Source organism: Mesoplodon densirostris, chromosome 9 (genome assembly GCF_025265405.1).
Source record: "Mesoplodon densirostris isolate mMesDen1 chromosome 9, mMesDen1 primary haplotype, whole genome shotgun sequence".
Taxonomy (NCBI): Eukaryota; Metazoa; Chordata; class Mammalia; order Artiodactyla; family Ziphiidae; genus Mesoplodon; species Mesoplodon densirostris.
This window is the reverse complement of record NC_082669.1, coordinates 6,967,600-6,994,255: the sequence shown is the minus strand read 5'-3', so window position 1 is coordinate 6,994,255 and position 26,656 is coordinate 6,967,600. Positions and strand designations below refer to the sequence as shown.

At 48.1% G+C, this 26,656-nt stretch overlaps 1 protein-coding gene across 1 annotated transcript in view; it reads right to left on the bottom strand.

Annotated features, from left to right (window-relative positions):
- The window catches only part of COBL (cordon-bleu WH2 repeat protein), a 245,674-nt gene that overhangs the window by 48,327 nt on the left and 170,691 nt on the right, over positions 1 to 26,656 (bottom strand). Inside the window, exons 9-10 of the mRNA XM_060108816.1 lie at positions 8,262 to 8,400; positions 4,697 to 4,867 (exon numbers count right to left, since the gene is read on the bottom strand). Coding sequence (XP_059964799.1) covers positions 4,697 to 4,867; positions 8,262 to 8,400 — 310 coding nt within the window. The remainder of the gene's footprint in view (positions 1 to 4,696; positions 4,868 to 8,261; positions 8,401 to 26,656) is intronic.

Genomic DNA, 26,656 nt, shown 5'->3' with positions numbered 1-26,656 from the left:
AACTTCTAATGTCAGGAGCATTTCCAGTAGTTCCTTTGGTTTGTCAAAGCAGGAAATGGGAAACGTAGGTGGGGGCCAGGCCTGAACTGAAACTCTCCCCGAAGGAGGAAGGTGCCCGGGTGATCTCTGACTTTCAGGTGTGCGGTCACACTGCTTTGAGTCACGCGCCTGGTCTTCACTGCCGGCACACAATCATCCCTCTGCACTTGCTCACAACACATCTTATGTTCTCCAGACACAGGAGGGAAACCTCAGGCTACAACCTGCATGTGGTGAACACCGCTGGCTATTGATGCACTGTGCATCCTCCACATTTCCCAACCAACGAGCAGGGAAAGCTGACCCCACCCCAGCTGTCAGGATGCACCTGACTCGCCTCCGGGGATTCCATCCTCACCCAGGCACTGGGTCAGCACCAGACCCAACCCTGGTCCATGAGACACGAGAGGAACTCTGCAGCTGGGCGTTTCTGGGAAAGGTTCACTTTTCCTATGAAACTATTAGAAAAGATAGTGTCTCTTCCTCCTCTGAGACTTCCGGTGTGTGGATGGGATGCAGGGAACAGCCATGGCGCCCTGGGTACCAGCCTGAGGAGGAAGCCAACCCCAAAGATGATCTAGGGAAAGCCTTGATGGCAACTCTAGGCCTCAGATTCAGCACTGAAGTCTGTCCCACCGGGATTCCTAATGAGATAAGAAATTCCCTAACTGTTTGATTAGGTTTGAGATGGGAGTTTTGCAACCTGTATTGATTATCTATTGCCACGGATCAAATGACCTCAAAACTTAAGAGGCTTCAAAGCATAAGGATTTATCTCATAGTCTGTGTGGGTCTGGAATCCGGGATGGCTCAGCTGTGTGCAATCAAGGTGTAGACCAGAGCTGTGGTCTCACCTGCAGGCTCTACTGGGGAAGTTTTGCTTCCAGTGTCACTCAGTGGCCATAGCAGGACTCAGCTCTCATGGTCAGTGGACTGAGGGCTGCTGGATGGAGACTCCCTCGGTCCTTGCCCCGTGGACTCTCCATAGAGCAGATCTCAGCACGGCAGCTGGCTCTCCTCGGGGTGAGCAGGTGAGAGGCTCCAGATGGAACCCACAGACTGTTTCCTCCCAGTCTCGGAGGTGACAAGTGACTTCCACTACTGCCGCCACATTCTACTCATTAGACACGAGTCCACGTTCAAGGGGAGGGCTACAGAAGAGGGTGGACACAGGAGGTGGGGGTCATCCGGAGCCAGGGTGCCACAGGGCGTCTTGACAGACGGACCCGACCAGGAGACAACTGAGGAACGGAAGCCCGGGCTGGGATGCTGAAGGTGTGACCGCCAAGGTCTCCGATGCAGTGCTGACGCTATGGGGACAACCCAGAGACAGACCACAGTGCCGGAGCTGGATGCCCTTTAAGACCGGCACCGCCTCCGAGTAGCTTCAACTAGTGGGGAGCACATACAGGCCTGTGTGACGAGTATGGTGAGAAATGGATGAACACCTAGGGGGCAACAGGAGGGAGGGGTAGCCGTGCCAAAGACCAAGGGGCTCCTGGGCTGGAGCAGGGCGAGCACGGAGACCCCGCCCCTGACTGTGTGAGAGTAGGCGGAACTCACGTCACTCTGACATCCGGGATGGGTCCCCCCAGAGCTGGCGCGAGGGCCGGCCGCGGAAGGTGGCCTCTTGGAGCTGAACAGATGCACCAGGGGATGGTCATTCTACCTCTTCCGACTACAAACTGTCCATTGGTTCAAAAAGAGCTCAGGAGAGGGGCTTCCCTGGTGGCGCAGTGGTTGGGAGTCCGCCTGCCGATGCAAGGGACGCGGGTTCGTGCCCCGGTCCGGGAGGATCCCACGTGCCGCAGAGCGGCTGGGCCCGTGAGCCATGGCCGCTGAGCCTGCGCATCCGGAGCCTGTGCTCCGCAACGGGAGAGGCCACAGCAGTGAGAGGCCTGCGTACCGCAAAAAAACAAAAACAAACAAAAAAAACACGCCATCAGGTCGATTCCTGCTGGACCCATTCCGCAGTGCGACCAGGGGCCAGTGATGTAGCTGCTTCTGGCTCAGCTTCCTCCTTACAGAGGCTCCCCAGAGAGGGTTGAGGGAGCCCTCCGGGTACTCAGGTCTGATGTCCACCGCTAACACATCGTTTCTTAGACGGAGAGCACAGGTCTGACTCCTGCTGAACTCACGGGGAGACACACAAGCGCTTACGGCTGGCAGATGCAAGTGCCTACTGAGCTCCCATGGCTACAAACAGATGCAAGTTGGATGGGCATGCAGGTGAGATGCACGTGCCCACAAGGGGCGGAAATCACACCCGACACTTTACACACCAACAATCCATAGGTCCCCAGAGACGAGGGAGACCAGTACCCAGATTTCAACGGGGTGTAAAAAAATAAAACAAATGACAACAAAGGAGTCGCTTTCCCTCACTTTTTTAAAGACCTGAATCAAAGCAGGTGAACTGCTTTCTTCCTGGCTGGGCAGGTGATCCTAGCTTTTCCTGCTGTAAACGATGCCCCCCGGGACGGTCCTGCTACATAAAAGCTCCAAGCTGGATGCATTAACCCCTGGTGCACGCGTGGTCAGGAGGACAGGGCTAGGGGACAGGAGGGGTCCTGCTATGCCCGGGCCAGGCTCTGCGTGGTCCTAACACCCACGGGGCCCTGCTGTTCCCCCTGTGCTTCTGTGCTCTCTTCCTGGCGTTTCTGTGGGTGTGTGAGAGGGGATGAGAAGGAAGGAGGGCAGGTGAGTTATGTCCAGGGCACGGGAAGGTCCTTGGACATGCACGTGGGGAGAGGAAGACATGGAGAGAATTGTCCCGGGGCAGGAGAAGGAGATGGAGCCTCTAGGCAAGAAGGCAGGGAGCCTCCTGTTCGTTCCGAGGCTTGTTCATTCTCTACGCAGACCTTTGATGGAAAGGCTCCCAAGGGCGGGGATGGGATGTATTTCCTCAGCGCTGGAGAGACCCAGGGGGAAGCTCTCCTCCTCCAGGCTGATGCAGGACTTTAAAAGCTGAGGACCTGCCTGGTGGTCCAGTGGTTAGGACTCTGAGCTTCCACTGCAGGGGTGCGGGTTCCATCCCTGGTTGGGGAACTAAGATCCCGCAGGGCGCGCAGGGCAGCCAAAAAAAAAAAAAAAAATGCAGCTGCTAAATCCTGTCCTCAGTCTCCCCAGCAGATGCCACATGCTGACACTGTCCCCCCAAACCCAGGCAGGGGCCTGGGGGAAGCTGGGGTCTGAGGGTTTACATAAGGTCAAGTGTAGGGCAGTCCGTGGGCCTGGCTGTCCCATCCTGTTAGGCCCCCCGAGCTCCTGGGCTGTGGCCACTCCTCACTGCCAAGGGCCACCCCCTCCCCTCAGCCCTTCCTCCCTCACGGGCTCCCCAGGGGGGACAGTCCACGGTGAGGACCACGGGAGCGGCCACTGAAAGCTCACGGCCTTGGCCTGTGGGGCTTCAAAGCCACTCTCTTCAGAGATGACACGGCTCCAGAGCTGTCTAAGCCTCGGTGTCGTCTCTCCCACTAATCTGTCTAATCCTCCATTTCTGAATCCCCTACAGATTTCATTTGCATTCGGAAGCATGTCCAACGTCAAGGTGATCAAACAGATTTTGAGGATGGAAAAGAAGTCTTTGTGAAAAGAGATAAAATGAACCAGGATTATTTTGCCTAGAGAAAGTTGGTAAGTAATCCAACGATTATCTTCTTTCCCCAGAAGCTGGCAGGGAGCTAGCTGTCATTTCCAAAGAAGACGGGAAAAGGTCAAGTGGTTCGATGGTGGAAAAGGTTGGACTTCCTAACCAGAGGGCTGCATATCTCATGTGGGCGCCAGCTGTTCCCCGGGCTGAATGCACAGAGACACTTCACCATCGGGAAAAGGCAGCCCTGGATGGTACCTGCTTTATACGGCAATATCCCCGCGCGGCTCAGGCATCCTGATCGAGGGATGCACCCAGGCTCGATGTCCTGTGTGTGCGTGCGTGTGTCTGTGTGTACAGTGAAACACATAGAGCTAATATCCAGCTGGAGGTGGGAATGCTATACATGGTGCTTATTAAAGTCCAAAAGAAATCCCAGGAAACAACGAAGAAAGCCTGATCTCAGACAGGGTGTGACAAGAAATAGAAACAAAATGCGCCTTTAATTGTGGCCGTTGCTAGACTCACATTAAGCTGTTTCCCCTTCTGGTGCCCCAGTCTTCCCTTCTGCGGGACTAATGCTTGGCCACTGGCTGTAGAGTTCAAAGATTCTAGTCTGTTAAGTCCCCCCAGCTCTGGAGCACAGCCGCCTCGGCATTCACAGCCGGCCTGAGCCAGAGCTTAGCAATACAGCCTATACAGTCGCATCATTGCTGTGCTGTGCTGTGCCGAGTGGGCCCCCTGCGGGCACCGCGAGGACAGTTCTAATTTGAGGGACATTTATTTGCTCCTAGCCGGCTGTCTCCACCCACACGATGCCATTCTGGCTGAAGTCTAACCACAACACGAATGATTAATGGGTCAAATCATTCCTCGCGGTACCTGCCTGGCATTCGGAGTGCATTCACTGTTAACTGGACACACTGCGTTGAGCGCTGAGAGAGCAAAGCTGGAGGGAAGCGGCACACACATCCCCAGGCAAGAACGGAAAGTCTGGAAACCCAGCGCCGACACCAGAGACCCGAGAGGCGAGGCGCCGACACAGAGGAAACGAGAGGCACGTACGTGTGGGTCTCAGGTCGGAGGCCTCGGAAACAGCGCCTCCCCCAGGAAAGCCGAGAGTCTCTGCCACGTCTGTGTCGGGAGGAGGGTAGGGCGGGGGCGGGGGGAGCACTAACTGCGGGGGGCCCCGAGCAGTGCCTCTGGGAGGCTTCTGTGGCACCTGCCGGCCGGCACCTACGTGGAATCAACAGGGATTACTTCAGGAGGTTAAGCCCGGGGGCCCTCTTGTCTCCAGCGGAAGGTACGTCACCATCACTCAGCCACACCAAGAGCACCTCACAGCTCCAGATGCAGACACACCTGGAACCAAGGGCAGCCACACCCAGCACTGAGCCCAACCTCACCCGACGTCAAATCCAACCTCATCCGTCACCAAATGCAGCCACACCTGGAACCAAATCCAAACACACCCAGCACCAAACCCAACCTCGCTAAAGTTTTAACATTTCATATCCGTAGGGTCCTATCCTTGGGTTCGTTTGAATATACTGTGCAGTTGCCATGTGTTTCTGAAAGGCACAAGTATTTTTAAAGGCTGGAATTATTATTATTATTATTGTTATTCATTTTAATAAATTATTTAATTTATTAAAATTATATTTATAATTTAATTATTTAAAATATTTATTAAATAATTTTAATAAAATAATTAATTTGAATAATAATAATTATTAAAAGGTCCCTAAACAGCTCTGTCAACTTAAAAGGATCTCTTTTTCTTCACATTCGTCTTCTTCAGGTTCACAGGATTTGTTTAGCTTATTCTTGTTGCTTACATCTATTACCTATTACAGATCCAATAACCCCTAATTTGATTTACCTCTTTAAGCCTATTTATACTATCAACCTCTTCCATTGTTTGCGGTAACAGTTTTTAAACTTTGTTTTGAAAAGGATCCTGGGCTGGAGAAAGGGTGGGGATGTCCCCCAGGCCAGTCTACCTCTCAGACCAACCGAGCAGCCCTCTTTGATCTGTTCACATTGGGAATCTATTTACAATTTTCTATAGAAATGGTTACCTTCTGCTAATAAAGTTTTTGAAAGTTAATGACAATATAACAAATGATAGGAGTTACTAGTGTAAATTGTGCTCATGATTATTTCTTTAAAAAATACTGTCTTCAAGCTCAAAATTTAGAATCTTCTAGTAATTAGTAGAGTCTACACTTCATGCCCTTCATCAGACTATTAATAAAAATATTAAGACATCACTTCTTCATCAAGAAATATATCCATTATTCCTTCTCTTGCTTATAGTTCTTTAGACTTGGAAAAATCTTAATTTCCTCATATATACATATCATTTCCTCCTCCAAGTGCACATAAGCCAAGGCGTCTGAATGAGTGTGGTTTGCTTGGCCCAGGTAAGCACCTGACAACCCCAAGGGCAAGGCAGGTAGAAAAATATCCTCTCTACTGGAAGGCTTCTTTTTGTTTACCAAGAAATTTGGGTTGAGACCCAAATCCAGCCAGCTGCAATACTACTTTAGTGCAAGTGCCTAAAACATTTTAAATTTCTATCTGCAGCTGTCTGAATCTAAAAAGAAGCTCAGCATATTTTGTTGTGGTTTGGGCTACTTTTTCAAAATTATTATCTTTTAACCTAAAGCCAAGACTTTGGTTAAAAGTTCTGCTGTAGTGCCATTATTGTACTTTTAATTCATGGGGATTTCTGATGGGGATGGAAGTTTGCTTTGAAATGGCCACCAAGACCGCTGACCTCAAAAACTATTCAAAGTTATTGACAGGAGGAAGGGAGCTTCTGGCCTCCTCCTCAATCCCCCCAGAAAAGTCTATGGACCAGAGATAGATCCACAGCAGGTACTACCATCCATACCTCCTCTTTGTACATGTTCCACAGAGAGGGAACTGTCCCTACCATTTTCACTTTAAAATGCCCATCTCCCTTTTTCTGAGACCCCTGTGAGTACCAGCTGCCCACCCCCAGGCCAGGCTCTCCAAACTCGTTGGACACAGACCTTGGTCCTTCAAGGCTGAATCGGGAGGTCCTACTAGGGGTTAAAATGGGCTGTCTGGGCTTCCCTGGTGGCGCAGTGGTTGGGAATCCGCCTGCCGATGCAGGGGACACAGGTTCGTGCCCCGGTCCGGGAGGATCCCACATGCCGCGGAGCGGCTGGGACCGTGAGCCATGGCCGCTGAGCCTGCGCGTCCGGAGCCTGTGCTCCGCAACGGGAGAGGCCACAACAGTGAGAGGCCCGCGCACGCAAAAAAAAAAAAAAAAAAAAAAAAAGGGCTCTCTGGCCTGGAGGTTGGCAGGATTCACCACATCTACACTACCCTAACCATGGATGCTTCTTAGAATTTCAACAAGGACTCTCAATCTGAGTTCATCATCCATTTATGAAAAGAGTGGGGAGAAATCTTGGAAGGCGGAATGGGAGTCTCATTACGAAAAAAAAAAAAAAAAGAAAACCAGATTTATTTGAAGGAGCTTCTGATCACATTCCTTCAACTCAGATAGTTTCTCCTTTGGGAAAGACGATGGACTGACATGAAATATTGGCTGTATCTCCTTAGCAAAATCGATTCCCAGGCTGTGAAATGCTAAGACATTAAAATCGAGGTATTGGCCAGGGGGAAAATGCTGACCAGCAGCCAAGGAGCTCTTATGAAAGGTTTAGGGACCAACAGTGCAACCACTTATCCTTGGGCGTCTTTTCCCTTTGGGGGTTGCAGCCATGAGATCAATAGCAAAATGTGCGGCTGCCCGGGAGACGGAAGGGCACTCCTGTAACGGCTGAAGCACTTGTGTCAGGGGTTTATCTCGGTCCCTCCATAAATGAAACAACAAACACTGAATGATTTTAGAATAAAATTGGCCACCCCCAGCTGGTGGACCTAGAGACCCCCATCTCTCCTCTCCCTTGTAACATGAGGGACCAGGATATCATGGTCGAATACGTCTCTGCTCACAGATACCAGGATTGCACCCTGTTTACTCCGGCTTCTCTTTTTCTCAAAGAATACCATATAGGAAAGCTCTATAAGTGGAGATCAACTTCAAACAGGGTGCTCAAAAAATGACTGAACTGGGGGCTTGCCTGGTGGCGTAGTGGTTGAGAGGCCGCCTGCCGATGCAGGGGACACGGGTTCGTGCCCCGGTCCGGGAGGATCCCACATGCCGCGGAGCGGCTGGGCCCGTGAGCCATGGCTGCTGAGCCTGCGCGTCCGGAGCCTGTGCTCCGCAACGGGAGAGGCCACAGCAGTGAGAGGCCTGCGTACCGCAACCAAAAGCGCCGTCCTGGGACTCATCCGCTCCCGTCAGGGAGGCGCCGGCCCCCGGCCACACTCACCAGCTCTCCATCACTCGCACTCTCCCGAGCCTCCTGGACCACCACGCCTTTCCCACCTCCTAAACGCCCGCATCACCCCCAGAAACTATGCCTGAAGGATATCCTTGACTCCCAACCGTTCATTTCCAGACTTTCTTTCTTTAGCCCAAATGTTTTCCGAGTTAATGCCATCACGGAGGAAGCCGGGGCAGGGGTGAGAAGCAGCGCTGAGATGCAGGCCAAGCACCCAGGGGCGCGCGGACGCCGTCACTCACCCGTCCTGCCCTTCCGGTCCTCCTCCCTGCCCTCCGTGCGGGGGGGCACCAGCGGGCTGGACGGCGGGGGCTGGGCTGCAGGGGGAGCTGGTGCACGCCTCTTCTTCTTCTGTAAGTCCATCTGTGACCCCAGAGACACCTGTGAAGCGCAAGGGAGGACAAACAGTCAGCGTGAGGGTGTCTGTGCACGTGGGGGAGGTGGCCGGCGTGACGGGCACCCCGAGGAGGGCGGGCAGGTTGCCGGTCCCCTTTCTGGGGCTCCTGGGCAGGCGGTGCAGGCATATGGGTGTGAGGGCTTGCTGGTTGCCCGGGACTGGCCCTGAGGGGGTCCAGGGATGCTCAGAGATGCCCCCCAAGATGCCCCCAAGGTGGCAGGGGGCGGGGGCTCTGCCCTGTATTTCCTAGGGGCTCCAGGCAAATCAGAAGACTTGGAAATCTCTCCTCAGCGTAACTATGAGAAAGGGGATCCTGAGCTCTCACTTAAATGCGAAGAAGAACTATTCCTTCTGGAAGCTTCACCAAGGGTCCCGTGATGTGTCCCTGCAGAGGAAGGACAGAGGGCACCTCTGGCCTTACCCTTGGCCTTTCTCTCGCTCTCCTGCCCCTGCAGCCAGGGTAGCAACTGTCCACAGGCCGACCACCCCACACCCAGAACCGCAATGGATTTGCCAGCCCGTGGGACACGGGCATAGGGGACACCACGCTCCCACCCAGCACGGAAACCCAGCTCCTCTGGGAGACTCAACAATGACAGATGCACAGCTTCTAAAGGCGGCCTGTTAGGATCGAGCAGGTCTCATGGTTGAAGGGGAAATCCGTTTTGTCTGAAAGGCTGGATTCACTGATTCCAGGTCTCTGTTCCCGAAACAGCGCAAACTGTTCCTCTCCTCTGCACTACAGACAAAGCTCTCCTGCATCCACCCTCACTGATGAAACTCCATGTAAAGAGCACCTGCAGAGGATGTGCAAGGGACCACAAGATGCCTGTGCTTGGCTCCTGCCCTGGGGGGCTTACAGCAGCCTCAGACCTCCAAGTCCAAGGAGGCACTGGTCCTTCAAGTGCTCGTCCTGGGAGGGGTGCTGCCAACACCCCCTGCTGGGCCCCGAGTCCTGCTCTTGGAGCAGCTCCTTGGTTTATCAGGTCAGGTTCACAGTGGATGGACTGCACATCTCCTCCTCCCAAGGAGTGGAGCCTCATCTGCTGGGCCGGACCTGGTGCTGTGTGTGTGTGTGTGTGTGTGTGTAAAAGGTCTTTTACAGGCTACCCTGGTGGCTCAGTGGTTGAGAGTCCGCCTGCCGATGCAGGGGACACGGGTTCGTGCCCCAGTCCGGGAAGATCCCACATGCCGCGGAGCGGCTGGGCCCGTGAGCCATGGACGCTGAGCCTGCGCGTCCGGAGCCTGTGCTCCTCAAAGGGAGAGGCCGCAGCAGTGAGAGGCCCGCGCACCGCAAAAAAAAAAAAAAAAGAAAAGAAAACCACACACGAAAGTAGGTCTTTTACAACTTCATCAGTAATACATATCTATTGCAATTTTTTTTAAATTATAAAAGGCAGAAAAAAAAATCCCTTAATTGACACTCGGTTAACTGCGAACAATCGGCACACATTTTTCTGGTCTTTCTGTTTTCTTTTAAAAGTCATCTTTTTTCTATCCTTCTACCACAATACATTATAACCACCTCCTATACCTTTAACATTCCATGTTTTATGAAAAACATGGACATGAAAAGGCAAACAGTTCCACAAGGCTCCGAGTCAAACCCACAGCTCCTAGCCCACTCCAACAGCAGCCACTTCAAACTACTCTTCGTCTAGCATTTACTCCGTTTTTCTACATAAAGAGCTTACTCTGCTGTTTCTTGACTTTTCCCATGTTCGATTTTGGCTTCCTGCTCCAGAAGTTCTTTGAGACACAGGCAAACACACAGACCCACAACCCCACACATACTTTTCCTCCCGTCTTTGAAAAAAAGTTAGAGCACAATATTCAAATTAACATTCACTATTTAGTTATCCATGTAGAGTTATAATAGATATTATAATTATGAAAACAGAAGTTTTCTTCAAGTGCAACTTTCTGCGGCCGAGACATATAATGTGTATGTTGACTACATTTTCTTTCTAGATGAACTTTCATTTGCTCTGAACTTGATAACTGATTTGTTTTCTTACTTTTTCTTCTCACTGAGTTTCCTGGAAATTCCTTTACCCAGATTTTTTATCCTTTGCTTCCTGGATCCTATGCCTTTTTAAAAATTCACTTCTTCATTTTAGGGGGGCACTTTCGATCAGCTTTCTGAGACAAGATGGGTACGGGGTAAAATTCTGAGATCTGGAAAACCTAAAAATGTTTGTGTTCTCTTACTCTGAGCAGTCGGCATGGTACCTGTGAGGTCTACACCGGAAAGGTCTCTCAGGATGCTCAGCTCGCACTCCACTGTCTTCCAGCCTGCAGCCCTGCAGTGGGGACACCCACCCCCATCCCAACCCCAGGCTGGCTGGCTGTCTTCCTTCCTTCCACAGGCTTGAGCATCTTCTCACTCCTTGAGCCCTGGACCATCCTGGCACGCCCTGGGTGAAGCTGCTTTCACCCTCTGCTGGGTCATCCATGGACCCCAGCCATCTGTACATCCTGCGATTCTGCAGAATGTTCTAGTGTTCTTCCTCAAAGATTTTTTCCTTCTTTCTCTTTTCTCCTTTCTTTCTGGATTCCAATGAGTTGAACGCTGCAAGTTCTAAATCAGTTTTCTAATTTTTCTTGAATATTCTTTGTTTTAATTGAAATACAGTTGATTTACAATGCTGTGGTAATTTCTGCTGGACAGCAAAGTGATTCCGTTATAGATACATTCTTTTTTATGTTCTTTTTCCATTATGGTTTATCAGAGGATATTGAATATAGTTCCCTGTGCTCTACAGTAGGACCTTGTTGTTTATCCATCCTGTATATAATAGTTTGCATCTGCTCATCCCAAACTCCCAGGCCATCCCTCTCCCTGCCTATCCCCTTGGCAACCACAAGTCTGTTCTCTATGTCTTTGAATCTGTTTCTGTTTCATAGATGGGTTCATTTCTGTCATATTTGAATATTTTTGACTAATTAACATTTTTCCCCCCTCTCTTAGAAATGCCCTTTATTTCATTATCCAACCCTTCTGGCTTTTAAATTTTCGGTTACTATATTTTTAATTTCCAAGTGCTCTTTCTTGTTATATCTTTTTGAAATAGCTTCATGTATGTTTCCTGGATACATTCTCTTCTCTTTTCTCTCTGAGGCTGTTAATTTGTATCTTTAAAAATATGTCTTTCAACTCAACCGTAAAAAAAATGAAATAATGCCATTTGCAGCAACATGGATGGACCTAGAGATTGTTATACTAAGTGAAGTAAGTTAGAGAAAGACAAATATCATATGATATTGCTTATATGTGGAATCTAAGAAAATGATACAAATGAACTTATTTACGAAATGGAAATAGACTCACAGACATAGAAAAGAAACTTACAGTTACCAAAGGGGAAAGGTGGTGGGGAGGGATAAATTAGGAATTTGGGAGTAACGTACACACACTACTATATATAAAATAGATAAAGAACTAGGGAACTATACTCAATATTTTGTAATAACTTATATGGGAAGAGAATCTGGAAATATATATATATAACTGAATCACTTTGCTGTACACCTGAAACTAACACAACATTGTAAATCAACTATAATTCAATAGAAAGTGTCTTTATTTTCATTTTCTTTTGTTATACACACTTTTTCTCCAAGTTCCTTTTTTCTCTCTTTGTCTTGGCCTCTTGTCTGTCACATCTTGACCTTGCCTCAATCTCTGGTGATGCTTGGCCAACTGATCCTAATTCAGTGTGTTTCTGTGGACAGGGTCTGTGGACACTCACGGGATTCCGTGTGGGTACCTGGGAAGAAATCTGGTGAGCTCACTGGGGGATCCCCAAATATCCATGTTGGTAGGATCCTCTCTTCCAACCTCCTGCCTGCAGGTGGCAGCTGGCCTTGCAGAGTAGGGTCCAGTGGGAAGGCCTGGGCTCTCATGCAGCACTGGGCTTCACTGCTCCCTGACGCCCTAGGGTCAGTCTCTCTCTCCTTCCTTCTTGTCTGGAGTTCATGGGCAGACCTGCGGCTGCCCATGGCAGGGCGGGGCCTGGAGGCCTTGCTGCCTCACAGCCAGACAGCCCGTCCTTGGTCAGCAGCTGTCCTGCCCACCGCTGTGCAAAGGACTCGCACCCACTGTCCTGAGTCTCATGGTGGCCGGGCCTCTTCCGATGGCCTCTCCACCTGGCCTGCACCTCTCAACTTCTTCTGCTTTGCCAGGAACTTAGCACCATCAACTCATTCTGGTTCCAAGTGTCTCCTGACAACGGTCCTTGTTCCTTCTCCCCATCTCTTTGCCGTCGTGGACTTAATGCTTTTTATTCATTTTATGGGGTTTTGAGAGGAGAGAGCTAGACGAGCTCGTTCCATCAGCCATGTTTCCCCGTATCTTTTAAAGGCTGCCCAGTACTGCATGGATTCCTCCAGCCACAGTTCATTCAATTCACCCTCTCTGTCTTTGGTGGAATATTAAGACTGTGGTTTTGGCTATGACAGATTAAACTTTGTACACCTCCTTTATCTTTCCCATGTGTCTTTTTCTTTCTCTTCTTTTCCTTTTCTGAGTTTCCAATACATTTCTTGACTGAAACCTCTGAGGTAAGGAACACGTAAGGCTGGAGGAAAATCAGAGTCAAAAACTGTTTCCCGATGGTAAGAATCCTTGTCACGTGGTTACCTCGCACTGAGCTCGGGATTAAAGTCACCAGGAGTTTTTGAAATAAATGGTTGTCAAAGCTTTCCACTTTTCTGTTAGTATCTGCGCACTACTCTGGTCCTTGGTTCTCACTGGGGCCTGGGTGCCCAGGGCGTGTGTGGCTGGGCTCTTGGGATACCCTGTTCGGGGTGGGGGACCCTGGTCAGCGGTGAGCCGCCTGCTCTTATCTCCACCTGTCATAATCCCGTCTCCCCCTTTTGTCCAGCTGTGGATGCCGATGTTGAAAGGCAGAGAGCCTTGGCTCTGGTACCTGGGTTTCTTCATTCAGGGGTGACATCCATCCATTCATTCATCATGACGCTCAAATGCTATGGATCTGCCTGCCTGTATTATTTTCTTGTACACGTTTCTCAATCTCTTCTTAAAAGATGGTGAGAGACTTCATCATCTGTTCACTGGCTCTTTCCATTAACCAAAAAGCCACTGTTGATTCCTTATGCTGTGACAGGAATGACAGTGGATCCAAAGACAGATAAAGTTCCTGACCTCACACTGATGACCACCAGCGAATGAAGGAGAGAGAATTCTATAACATCACATGATCTTCTTTTGGCTGGAAACACTGCCAAGAGCTGTAATTTGGGGCTGACCTGGGGACACGGTTTCCTCTGTGAGTTCACGCTGGTCGATCAGCGCCCGCTAAGCTCCCACTGACGTCTGTACAATGATGACGTGCTCCGGATCCAGCCGAGTGCCAACGTCAAGTGGGAGAGAATTGAAAAAACAAATGGATCAGGGAAGCAATTCTGGCTCACCAGCTTGGAAGAGCAATTTTACCCGTTGAAAGAAAGTTCTGGCTCACTCCTTGTTATAAGATTTGGAGAAACATCAAGACCCTCGAGCCTTTGCCAAGACGGCCCAGCTTTGCCCCTGGCTGTCCCTTTCCCAGAGATAATCACAGCCACTCGACAAACAATGGCTGGAGACGATGTGTTTTCCCGGCAAACGGCTATTCCTGATCCATTAAGGTAATGTCTTTGCAAAGTGTTTTGGCAAAGTCTGAGACTCCAATCAAGACAAGATCTAATGCGCAAAAGTTTTTTTCTCCAGCTTTTGTTAGTTTAAGGTGTTAACAAAACAAAAGTGTTCTGGTAGATGTATTTACAGACTTCTAGAAAATATTGTTAACATGGGCAGCAATGGAGATTTATTAAACATTTACTAAGGGTGCCAACAGTATCTCATACGACTACCTCAAGAGAGGTAATTTCACTACCTCTGTTTTACAAAGGAAGAAATTAGAGCTTGTAGAAGATTACTTGCCCAAGGTCAGACAGCTAACAAGTGGGCAGAGTAGAGATTTGACATTGGTTTAAACCATTCTCCTCAGGTGTGGAAGAAATAACTCCTTCAGTTTTGAGTAGAAATGTCCATTCCTAGGATTCCATAAGCAACTAAAGCCCAAGGAATCCTCATCATTCCACGTGGCACAGTATCCACCTGCTGGATACATCAGAAACCAACCTGTGCTTTACTCTAGAAAACAGTTTTAAGGTCCAATGCCTATCTTTAGCACATCCTTTGAGCAGCACTTGAAATCTAGTCCTGCTGAGTTTCTAGAACTTGTACCTACCACTGTTTTCCTTCTTAGAACCAGGACATGCCGTGGCCACTTTTAGTTAGGCAGGGCTCATTTTACCCTCCATCCCCTCTGGTGACCAGTAGCCAGGAAGCGTTCCCCAATGGCAGAATCAGAGCCCTGGATTTCTTGGTTTTTTTAGGAAGCATCCGTTCCACTGTGGCTGCTTTGGTCTCTGAATCTCATTGTGTCGGTCACGTGTAATGGGACTAGACTCAGAAAATTGTTTAAGAGGGAAGGGAAGTGCTGATGTAAAGAGATTGAGCAGGACCCTTACCATGAAACCCAGGGCCCCTGTCCCCACCTTGGCTTCTGCACCTTGCTCAGGGTGAAGCACTGGGTAGGAACATAATCAAAAGTGACTGAATGACTGTGTGTGTGTGGGGGGGGGGTCTGTGTGTATGTGTGTGTGTGTGTGTGTTTATTTTCCACGCTCCTTTATAGTTCTCATCTACATGCATACACATTTTCACATTGTTCTTGGAGGAAGTGGACATATTCCTCTAGGTTTCAAGTGTTCAGCTACAGGAGACACATCGCTAGATTTGAGGGTCTGTCTATGTTATGAAATAAAATTAGTATGGTTTTCAGCACTGTGCATCGACTTATGTGTTCATTTGTTCTTTAGTTCATTCTTTCTTCCATGCATTCCTCCATCCATCCATCCGTCCATCCATCCATCCATCCGTCCATCCATCCATCCATCCTTCCAAGCACATGGGTACTTGGCACCAAGCTCCATGCTAGGCACCAGGCACACAGAAGTGAAAGGAGGAAAACCAGGGGCCTTTCTTTCAGCCCCACTGAACGGACGGCTCCTGTGGGCTTGGCTGTGCTCTGCTGGGTCCCTGTTTCCTTGCCTTTTCTCAAGCTGTTCTTCCAGCCTGGAACGCCCTTCCCTTCCCAACGCTTCTATCCATCTTCTGCCCCTGCTGGAATGTCCCTCACTCTTCAAGGCTACCTCTCAGAGAAGACCCCAGAAGCCCCCTGGGTGGCAGTTAGTCAGCCCCTCTTCCTGACCAGGTACAGGACGGGAGCATCACTCAGAGGACGATCCTCAGCTCCCCCCACCTTGGGTCTAGCTCCCTGCTGCCATGCCCAGCTCCCCTGTTTGCCTCTGAGGTTTGCACGGTAAAGGGCATGACTTATTAGTCTCTGAATTTCCACAATTCCTAGCCTAGTGCTTTTGCGCTTTAGGAATCAAACGTTTGTTGAATACAAGAAAGAATGAAGCAGGCATTTTATATAAATGGAGCATGTTATGGAAGGAATTTACAAATACGAGAGCCTGTAAGCACAACACAGCCCTGGCCCTGTATTCTCATTTCTGTTTTGTGCAAAATGAAAATACTCTATTGTTTTTCCTCTGACAAATGAAAGTCACATTCAAATAAAAACAGTTCAAATAATAAAGGGGCATATAAAGTACTAAGCGAAACTCCTACCTCACCTCTAGCCCCAAAAGATAATCTCTGTTCAGCTTGATGTGTGTCCCCTCAGTGTGTTTTCTGTGTATCTGTATATGTGAATATTTACAACAGGGAGGACATGCTCTCTTGATGACAACTGCTCTTTTCTCCTGCGATGCTGTCCACTGTTGGGTGCGGATCTCTCCAGAGTCCTGAGGATGGGAAGGGCCCCCCCCCTGCATGGACCACCCATATTTACCTGTCCTCAAGGTTTGGCATTTCTGTTATTTCCAATTCATTGCTCTTTCAAATACATTTGCAAAGAGGATCCTTACATATTTATCTGTTTCCACTTTGTTCCCTTCTGATACGGCTCCATAAAATCACTGGCTCACAAGCAAAGCATTTAAAAAAAAATTTTTTTTTGTGGTACGCGGGCCTCTCACTGTTGTGGCCTCTCCCGTTGCGGAGCACAGGCTCCGGACGCACAGGCCCAGCAGCCATGGCCCACGGGCCCAACCGCTCCACGGCATGTGGGATCTTCCCAGACCAGGGCACGAACCCGTGTCCCCTGCATCGGCAGGCAGACTCTCAACCACTGCGCCACCAGGGAAGGCCAAGCAAAGCGTTTTTAAACGAATTGAAATCAGGATCTCGAAGTGATATCTGTGCTCCCATGTTCACTGCAGCATTATTCACAATAGCCAGCATGTGAAAATAACCTAAATGTCCATCGACAGAAGAACAGGTAAAGAAAGTGTGGTACATTTACACAACGGAAGACCATTCAGCCATGAAAAAAGAAGGAAATTCTTGAATATACCACAAGGCGGATGAAACTTGAAGACGTGGTGCTAAGTGAAATAAGTCAGTCACAGAAAGACAAACACTTTATGATTCTATTTACATAGGGATCTAATAAAATAGGCGAATTTATCGAAACAAAAATCTACAAGCCTGCAGATTTTTTGATGATGCCCATTCTGGCTGGTGTGAGGTGATACCTCATTGTAGTTTTGATTTGCATTTATCGAAACAAAGAGTAGAATGGTGGTTGCCAGGGGCTGGGGGAGGAGGTTGGGGAGCCACTAACCAATAGGCGTTTCAGTCAAGCAAGGTGGGTGAGCTCCGGGGGTCTGCTGTACAACCTTGCACCCAGGGTCAACAGCAATGTATCGTACACTTAAAGATTTAAGAGAGTGGGTCTCATGCTAAGTGTTCTTACGAAAATAAAATAAAATTTAAACAAAAACATGAGACATGTTGCCCAACAGACCTTCAGAGAGGCTGTGTTAGTTTAAACCCTCATCAACACCCTCCTCCCTGCATTCAACAACAGAGCAGAGACAACCTTTCCGGTTTTTTATCAGAGTCAATGAAAAGTGTCCTATTAACTTTTTATTATTTATTTATTTATTTATATTATTTTTTTTAAACATCTTTGTAGGAGTATAATTGCTTTACAATGGTGTGTTAGTTTCTGCTTTATAACAAAGTGCATCAGCTATACGTATACATATATCCCCATATCCCCTCACTCTTGCGTCTCCCTCCCACCCTCCCTATCCCACCCCTCTAGGTGGTCACAAAGCACCGAGCTGATCTCCATGCGCTATGCGGCTGCTTCCCACTAGCTATCTATTTTACATTTGGTAGTGTATATATGTCCACGCCACTCTCTCACATTGTCCCAGCTTACCCTTCCCCCTCCCCGTGTCCTCAAGTCCATTCTCTATGTCTGCATCTTTATTCCTGTCCTGCCCCTAGGTTCTTCAGAACCATTTTTTTTTTTAGATTCCATATATATATGTTAGCATACGGTATTTGTTTTTCTCTTTCTGACTCACTTCACTCTATATGACAGACTCTAGGTCCATCCACCTCACTACAAATAACTCAATTTTGTTTCTTTTTATGGCTGAGTAATATTCCATTGTATATATGTGCCACATCTTCTTTACCCATTCATATGTCAGTGGACACTTAGGTTGCTTCCATGTCCTGGCTATTGTAAATAGTGCTGCAATGAACATTGTGATACATGACTCTTTTTGAATTATGGTTTTCTCAGGGTATATGCCCAGTAGTGGGATTGCTGGGTCATATGGTGGTTCTATTTTTAGTTTTTTAAGGAACATCCATACTGTTCTCCATAGTGGCTGTATCAATTTACATTCCCAGCAACAGTGCAAGAGGGTTCCCTTTTCTCCACATCCTCTCCAGCATTTATTGTTTCTAGATTTTTTGATGATGCCCATTCTGACTGGTGTGAGGTGATACCTCATTGTACTTTTGATTTGCATTTCTCTAATGCCTAATAACTTTTTCAATTGACATTCTTTAAATGCTAGGATTAGCATTTCTTAATGATTAAAATGATTTTTTAATGTTTACTTTTGTCTGTGTGAGAGAAAGTATTTGTAGTTCTATCCATTAAGCTTTTTCTGTCTCCTGTGGTGTTAGCCTTTTCTTAATAGTATCAATATGTACGTGAATTACAAATATGTTGTGAATATTTTCCCTAGTCTCTTATGGCCCTTTTATGTTCTGCTGTTTTTACTTTTGTTTGGAACGTGGAAGTTTATCTAATTCAATCTGTCAGGTGCCCCCGTCTTCTTCTTTTTGTTTCTAACCCTGTGCCACACTAAGAAAGGGCTTCTTGATTTCACAGTCTGAAAGTCCATATTATTTTAAGGTGGTTTCCTGGCTTACTTTTTCACACTTTTATTTTAAATCAACCTGGGCTTAATGTTTGACATGCTCTTCATTTCCCCCAAAGTGATTAAACGAGCTTTACAGCACAAATGACAACTAGTTTATAAATCTGCAGCCACCTACATTGTCATAAAACAAAATTCAATAATATCACACACAGAATGGGGTGTGAAAAACTGGTGTCGTGACTGATGTTTCCTTTCGTCCCCGAAGCATCTCATGCAGCACGAATCTGGCCCGCTGGAACCGCACCTCTGCAGAACCCAGACCAGAACCATGCAGAACTCGGCTGCCAGCTCACGTCCGCGCTTCACTGCAGGAGGCTCCTGCCCTGCCACCCCTGCCAGGCTCCTGCCTAAGCTCTGTCCCTCGAGTCATCTGATTTTACCTCCACAAAACAATAAACCCAGAGCTTCCTGGGAAGAGTCAGTGTCCGATCTGAGAATTCAGAAAAATTGGTGATGCAGTCTAGAAGGATTTCCCTCTGTACTGCTTAAATAACTTCTACAGAAAAGAGACTTATACTTTAAGGGATAAATCCTTAGTCATCTAAGTCAGTTATTTCTTTATCATGTTCTCATTCTCCAGGGACACCAGGTTGCCAACTTTATAGTATAATGAGGTTGCTCTGGATTAAAATTTAAACCTACATTTTCAACTATTCCTTTTACATGGTGATTATTCCATGCAATTTTCCTTTAAATACACTTGTACTTTTAAGAGGATAAGCGCAAGGCTTATGAACAAGAACAGCCTAGAAAAATATATCAGCAAGATGAGAGCACAGCATGGTGGTCGTGCTTGGACCCTGGAGGCAGAAAGCCAGGTTAGAGTTTTGCTTCCGCCGTGAGCTGTGTGATATTGGATAAGTTGCTTAACCTCTCTGTGCCTCAATTTCTCCACTGGTAAAACGGGGATGAAAATAGTTACTGTCTCTTTCGGTGACTGGGAAGATTAAGTGAGTCATATCACGAAAAGTACAGAGGATGCTGTCCTCACTGGTAGGCAGCTTCTACTAAGATCTTTCACCTTCTTATCCTCCTCATCAGCCTCCGAGTCAGTGGCAGACAATGCAGTGGGTCCCTGGACAGCTGGAGGCCACCCCCAGCAGCAGACCTGGCTGGACCCAAGTCTTGGTTTCAGCTCTTACAGGGAATGGCAGGGTCCTCGGAGAACGTGGTCAAGCTCTGCCTTCCTAGTTAGGTTTCCGGAGGTTACATGCGCTGACAATACCACCGTGCAGAACAGTGTGGCCGCCCTGGGAGCTGTGAGTAGCAGAAAATCTAAGCCAGCTGCACACGCTTGCTCAGATACGAACGTCTCTGTGCCTCACTTTCCGCTTTTAAATGGAACAATAGTAGCGCCCACCCCACAGGGCACCATAAGGCATCGCGTAAGCATTAAATGTGTGCTCAGAAATATCCCCAGCTGCTAGAAATGATGCTAGAAAGTGATATACATCTGTTTGCTAAAGAAACAGGAATCAAGTTGAATAGCATCAAAGAATACAAAATCTTAGAGCTGGAATTCCAACTCTTTTCTTTTACACGTGACAAAGCAGAGGACCGGAAGTTGGATGATGTTTTCAAGACCAACTCCACCTGACTCACCTTGATTAATGAAAGAGAGAACAATGATGATTCCCAGCTTATGTGCTGAGAGGAAGAGGCCGTGCCGAGGCTTTCCTAGGCAACCCCATTATCTTGTTTGATTATCAAAACCACCTCTCATTGTCCAGAAAAGGGAAGTGAGCTTGGAGGGGCTGAATCACCTGCCGAAGGCCGCAGAGCTGACTGCTGTCTGACACTTCTCTGTGCCACCTGCTTACTAAAGGGGAGAGTGGGGGACACACATTGGGCTGGCCCATGGGCTCCCGCCTAACACTCTGCCTTGAAGGTGGACTGTTTGCTTGATTTGCCGCTGTGTCATTAGCACTGGGAAATGTCCTTGGCATATTTTGGGTGCTCACTAAATAAATATCCGTTAACTGAGCCAATGCTGTTACCAAAAGCATCCATATGATGAAACCAGTGTCTGTTTTTCCCTTAGGACAGGTACACTCATTGGGTGACTTTCTAAGTGCCTATTATGTGTCAGATACTGACTTTGGCACTGAGAATAAGAGGTGAGCAAGACAGACAGGACCTTGGGGCTGGTTTTATTGGAAGGGATGTGGGTGATGATCAGACGTCTCGTGGACAGTGGTGCCGCTCCTTGCCACACGGGACACCCCTGGAGAACCGGTTTAGGGGGAAGACAAGGCTTTTGGTTTTGGCCATGCCTGTGGAGCTTTCTGGTGGGCAGGCTGGAGGTATCGCACCAAGACACTCGCATGGCAGTGGCACCGAAGCGAAGCGCGAATGGGACTGCCCAAGAAGAACGTCGGGGAAGAAGGGAAAATACAACCCTAAGACGGCCGAACTTTCAAGGGGCTGCTTTGGAATGGAAGCTTCTGGAAGGCCGCTGGAGAGTCGGAAGCAAGCCGAGGGGCGCAGCGACGTGGCGCAGGAAGTGACCGGGAGGGTCAGAGGCCGCCGATCTCGGGCAGGGTACGGGTGTAGAACGCCATCGTGCAGGGGAAGCGGCCCTGGGGAGAACGGGGCACCCACAGCAGAGCAGCATGGAAGAGCCAGATGGGCGGGGCGGGCAGCCCGGGGTGGTGTGCGGCGGCAGGGGGTGGGACAAGGATGAGGTGGGGCAGCAGGGGGACGGGCGAGGGGCTGGGGGCTCACTTACGGGGGCCTTTTGCCTGCACATTCCTCCTCGGGCTCCTGGGACCTGAGCCAGCCCCAGGGCAGTCCTTGGGCCACTTCCTTTTTTTTTTTTTTTTTTGCAGTACGCGGGCCTCTCACTGTTGTGGCCTCTCCCGTTGCGGAGCACAGGCTCCGGACGCGCAGGCTCAGCGGCCATGGCTCACGGGCCCAGCCGCTCCACGGCATGCGGGATCCTCCCGGACCGGGGCACGAACCCGTGTCCCCTGCATCGGCAGGCGGACTCTCAACCACTGTGCCACCAGGGAAGCCCAGGGCCGCTTCCTTTTATCCCAGAGAATTTTCAAGGTGATTCCTTCCAGATTCAATGCCTTTAATGCCACCTTTGTGCAGAGACTCCCAGATTCACAGCTCGGCCTGAATTCCTCCCCTGAGCTCCAGGGCCACACACCTGAATGCTTGCTGACAACAGCACCTGGACACGGGCATCTCCGCAGGTCCTAAACCAACCCCTTGCTTCTCTCCCCAGACCCGCTCCTTCCCCAGGGTAATGGTCACTCCTTGTTTCTAGCGGTTCGGGGCCGGATGCCCCAGGCGTCCTGGAGGAGCCCACACCCCTTCAACAGGCGGGTCTTTCTCCGTGTCCCTGTCACCACTCGCTTGAAGTCACGCTCGTCTCTCACCTGAACAAGTGTGGCAGCCCCTCCCTGGCCTCCCCGTGCCCACCCCAGACCCTTCCACACGGAAAGCCGGCCACGCTCTGCTCAAAAGTCTGCAAATGCCTCCAGTCCCATGTCCTGCCTGCAATTCACAAGCGAGGGCAAATACCACCTCAAGATACTGATGTCATTTCCTTTGGGAACATACCCAGAAGTGGAATTGCTGGGTCATATGGTAGCTCTATTTTTAATATTTTGAGTAATCTCCATAGTGTTCTCCATAGTGGCTGTATCAATTTACATTCGCACCAACAGTGCAGGAGGGTTCCCTTTTCTCCACATCCTGACCAACATTTGTTATTTCCTGTCTTTTCGATAAAAGCCATTCTGACAGGGGTGAGGTGATACTCATTGTGGTTTTGATTTGCATTTCCCTGACGATGACTGATGTGGAGCATCTTTTTGTGTGTCTGTTGGCTGTTTGCACGCCACTTGTGACAACATGGATGGCCCTTGAGGGCATTATGCTAGGTGAGATAAATCAGACAGAGAATATAAGGAATCTAAAAAAGCCAAACTTGTGAAAACAGTAAAACGGTAGTTACCAGGGGCTGAGAGGTGAGGAGACTGAAAGAGGTAGCTTCAGGGAACAAACTTGCAGAGCGTAGATGAATAAGCCCTGGAGACCTAGTACCCAGTGCAGCGATCACAGACAACAATACTGTACGATAATCATCAAACTTGCTAAGACACTAGATCTTGATTATTCCCACAAGAAAAAGAGAAATGATCACTATGTCATGGGACAGAAGTGCTGACCGCTGCTACAATCAGATCACAGTATATAAATGTATCAGATCTGCACGTGGGGCCCCTTAAATGTGCACAGTGTTATATGCCAAATAGATTTCGATGAAAATGAAAGTACAATCCTCTGGCAGAAGCAGCCGAGGTAACCGGGTGGGACTGGAGAGTGAGCTCTGGGGAAAGGGAACCTCTGCTGTGAGACCTGCCGTGGAGCAGACCTGCGGGTCGGTGTGGACCAGGCTGGCACCTGGAGGGGCTCCAACCTGCTGGCCAGGTGATGGAGCCGAACGCACCCACTGCTGCGCTGGCACAGCTCTGTTCTGGGCACCTACAGAGACTGTGCAAGAACCCGGACAGAAAGCAATGATGCTGGCCACGGCCAGTGCCTGTCAGGGGAGGAACGGGGGGCAGCATTCAAGGAGGAAGCAGAGCCCCAAGTCTGGGGCTTTAGGTCAAAGAGCGTCACTCAAGGAATGGGCGAGTCCCAGAGCTGGCCGTGGCTGGCCCCTGCCGCTGCCGTATCAGTGCACAAAGGGTGTTGCGGCCATCAAGACATCACGTTACACCTCCCCCCCCTGAGGGGACTCAGGATGGAAGCAGGATGCCCTCAATCCAGCCGTCAGCCACTGCAGCTCAGCCCACCAATGGTGCACCCTGAGGGGACTCAGGATGAGAAAGCACAGGACACTGGCCCCAGGTAGCTGAGGTGCCCATCAAAGGGACGATTTCAGGGAGCCCAGACTCGTGCATCTTCCCATAGATGCATAGAAAAGCGCTCAATTCCTTAACTTGAGATGCCTGGCTTTCTTTAATTAACAGTAATCTTTCGATGTTCCCACTACCTGGTCTTTTTTTGTTTGTTGGTTTGTTTGTTTTTTACATCTTTATTAGAGTATAATTGCTTTACAATGGTGTGTTAGTTTCTGCTTTATAACAAAGTGAATCAGTTATTACCTGGTCTTTGTTGCAAAAACCCCTCTATATCCTGGCTCCCCCCTTATCTCTTTGGAGCAGTCCGTCAGAGCAACCCGAGAGGCTGCGCCCTGGGTTTATTAAGTCCTTAGTTTTGTCTGCCAAATATAACATAATTCTCAAAGTTTAGGTTGTGCGCTATTTTTCAGTCGACACCCCAAGGGCGCGTTTCCTTTGGGATTTGCCTGTTTCTTCTTGTTTCCTCATTTGTTTAGCCGTGCTTTTCTCAAGGATGCCTCCCTTCCAATGCACCGGGAGACACAGCCCTCAGCTCCGGTCTGCTGAGCCGATCTGTCCCTCAGCGGTGTCTAAACACCTGCCCTCTAGACCCCTCCCCAGGTGAGAGAGCCCTTGGGGAACCAGGGCTCAGGTATTAGTGCTAATGTGTGACTTTCCTTCTGGGAATTTGGGGAGGGGGTTCAAGGAGATGGTGACATCATATCCTGATTTTATAGGGGTCCCTAAATCCCACCATAAGTACATCCACCCCGTCATCAATGACATAAAATGTGGGGCCTCTGAATCTTAGATTTCCCTGTACAGTCTTAATTTCAAAAGTTTATCTTGCTGTCAGAGGATGTCTCACCATTTAATTTTGGTCACTCTAAACAAAGTAGCATTGATTCTGTGTGAGCGAACATCATACTTGATGAAAGCAGTATCCTGGCTGGGTGTTATCTGGGCAGATGGTTGGCATAAGTTCTAATTGAACTGATATGCAGCCATTTCACCCCTAAAATGAGTCCCTCTAGGAACTCTACAAGCCATACATCATAGACCTATGCCCAAGGTATGGGGAATTTTTATCAGTTATTTGCTACCATTAGATGACTAAGGTCACCATATTTTTGGCCGTGGAAATTCTGGTATCCATCCAATGTTTTGGGATTCTGCTTTATTCTTAGGCTACTAAGAAAGGCTGAGATCTCAAAAGTGAAAATTTGGAAACAGCCTCAGTGTCCACCACATGCAACTGGCTAAGTGACTTATGGTGGACTGGTTGGCTTTTACACAGCCCTTAAAATGGGCACTGTATTTATGAACTCCTGTGGAAAAGAGCATCAAGATACACTGTTAAGTGAAAAGGTATAAAACAGTTTGCACGGTATGTTTCCATTTGTGTAAAGAGGAAGCCATTGCTTATGCGCGCGCGTGCGCGCGCACACACACACACACACACACACGCACTATACCTGAAGGGTACAGAGTGACCATACATATTACTATACTACTTGTCCTTGGGGAGGAGAGGTGAGGGGGAAAAGGATAAGGGATCATTTTCACTCTATATCTTTTGATATTTTTGGAATTTTGCAACATGTAAAAGTATTACCAGTTCAAAAAATAAATTTAAACAAAACCTTAAGAAAAAAAAAAAGAAAGAAAGAAAGGCTGAAAAGACTCCACCCAAAAGACTCTGATGCCTCAGGTCAAGTAAATGACTCCCTTTGGTTGTTTATATTCCATCAGCTAAAATTAAAGCCCTCTTCACAGGTGGGAGCAGGCAAGCAGCCAGGGAAAACAATTTCTATCATCACCATCTTTGGTAATTCCAGAAAGAAAAACACTGGGCATGCTTCATGGAAAGTTATGAGAAAAAACAAAAGTTGCTATTCCAGCACTTTCTTTCTACCTCCGTTAGAACCAAATGCCCTAAACCAGAATACTGATTATGAGCTTTTGGTTTTTAAATAGAGATTTTTAACATGGAATCCTCAAGTCTGATTTTCCTTCCTATTTCCCAGTGTGTACCAAAGACTCTTATATCACTTCAACAGACATTTATGAAGGGTTAATTTTTCTTCTAAAATTGCATCAGCCAGAAATCTGTGCAGAGATAGTTCTCTGTAGGTTTACAATCTTTTTGTTTTTATTTTAATTTTATTTTTTTCTGGCTTGCTTTTCTTTTTGTAATTTTTAATTTTATTAGAGTATACTCGATTTACAATGTCATGTTAGTTTCCGTTGTACAGCACAGTGATTCAGTTATACATATGTACATATATATTATTTTTCATTCTTTTCCCTTATAGGTTATTACAAAATATTGAGTATAGTTCTCTGTGCTATGCAATAGGTCCTTGTTGATTATCTATTTTATATTGGGTTGTCATTTGGGTTTTTCGTAACGTCTTTCGTAAAAATCCAAATGAACCTTTTGGCCGACCAGATATATAGCCATGTGTATCTGTTAAGTCCCAAACTCCTAATTTATCTCTCTCCCCCTTTCCCCTTTGGTAACCACAAGTTTGTTTTCTATGTCTGTGGGTCTAATTCTGTTTTGGAAAAAAGTTAATTCCTATCATTTTTTTTTAGATTCCACATATAAGTGATATCATATGATATTTGTCTTTCTCTGTCTGGTTTACTTCACTCAGCATGACAATCTCTAGGTCCATCCATGTTGTTGGAAATGGCATTATTTCATTCTCTTTTCATGGCTGAGTAATATTCCATTGTATGTATGTACCACATCTTTATCCATTCATCTTTCAGTGGACACTTAGGTTGCTTTCATGTCTTGGCTGTTGTGAATAGTGCATGTACCTTTTCAAATATAATCATTTTTATGTGTAAAGTACTGGCAGAAAAATTTCTTATAAATTTCACACTCGGGCGTACAGGAAAGTTGCTGCTCATTGGCATCAGCACGCCACGGGCAACCCCTCACCTCTGCCAATGCTTCCCGTGTTCTCAGCAGAGCCCG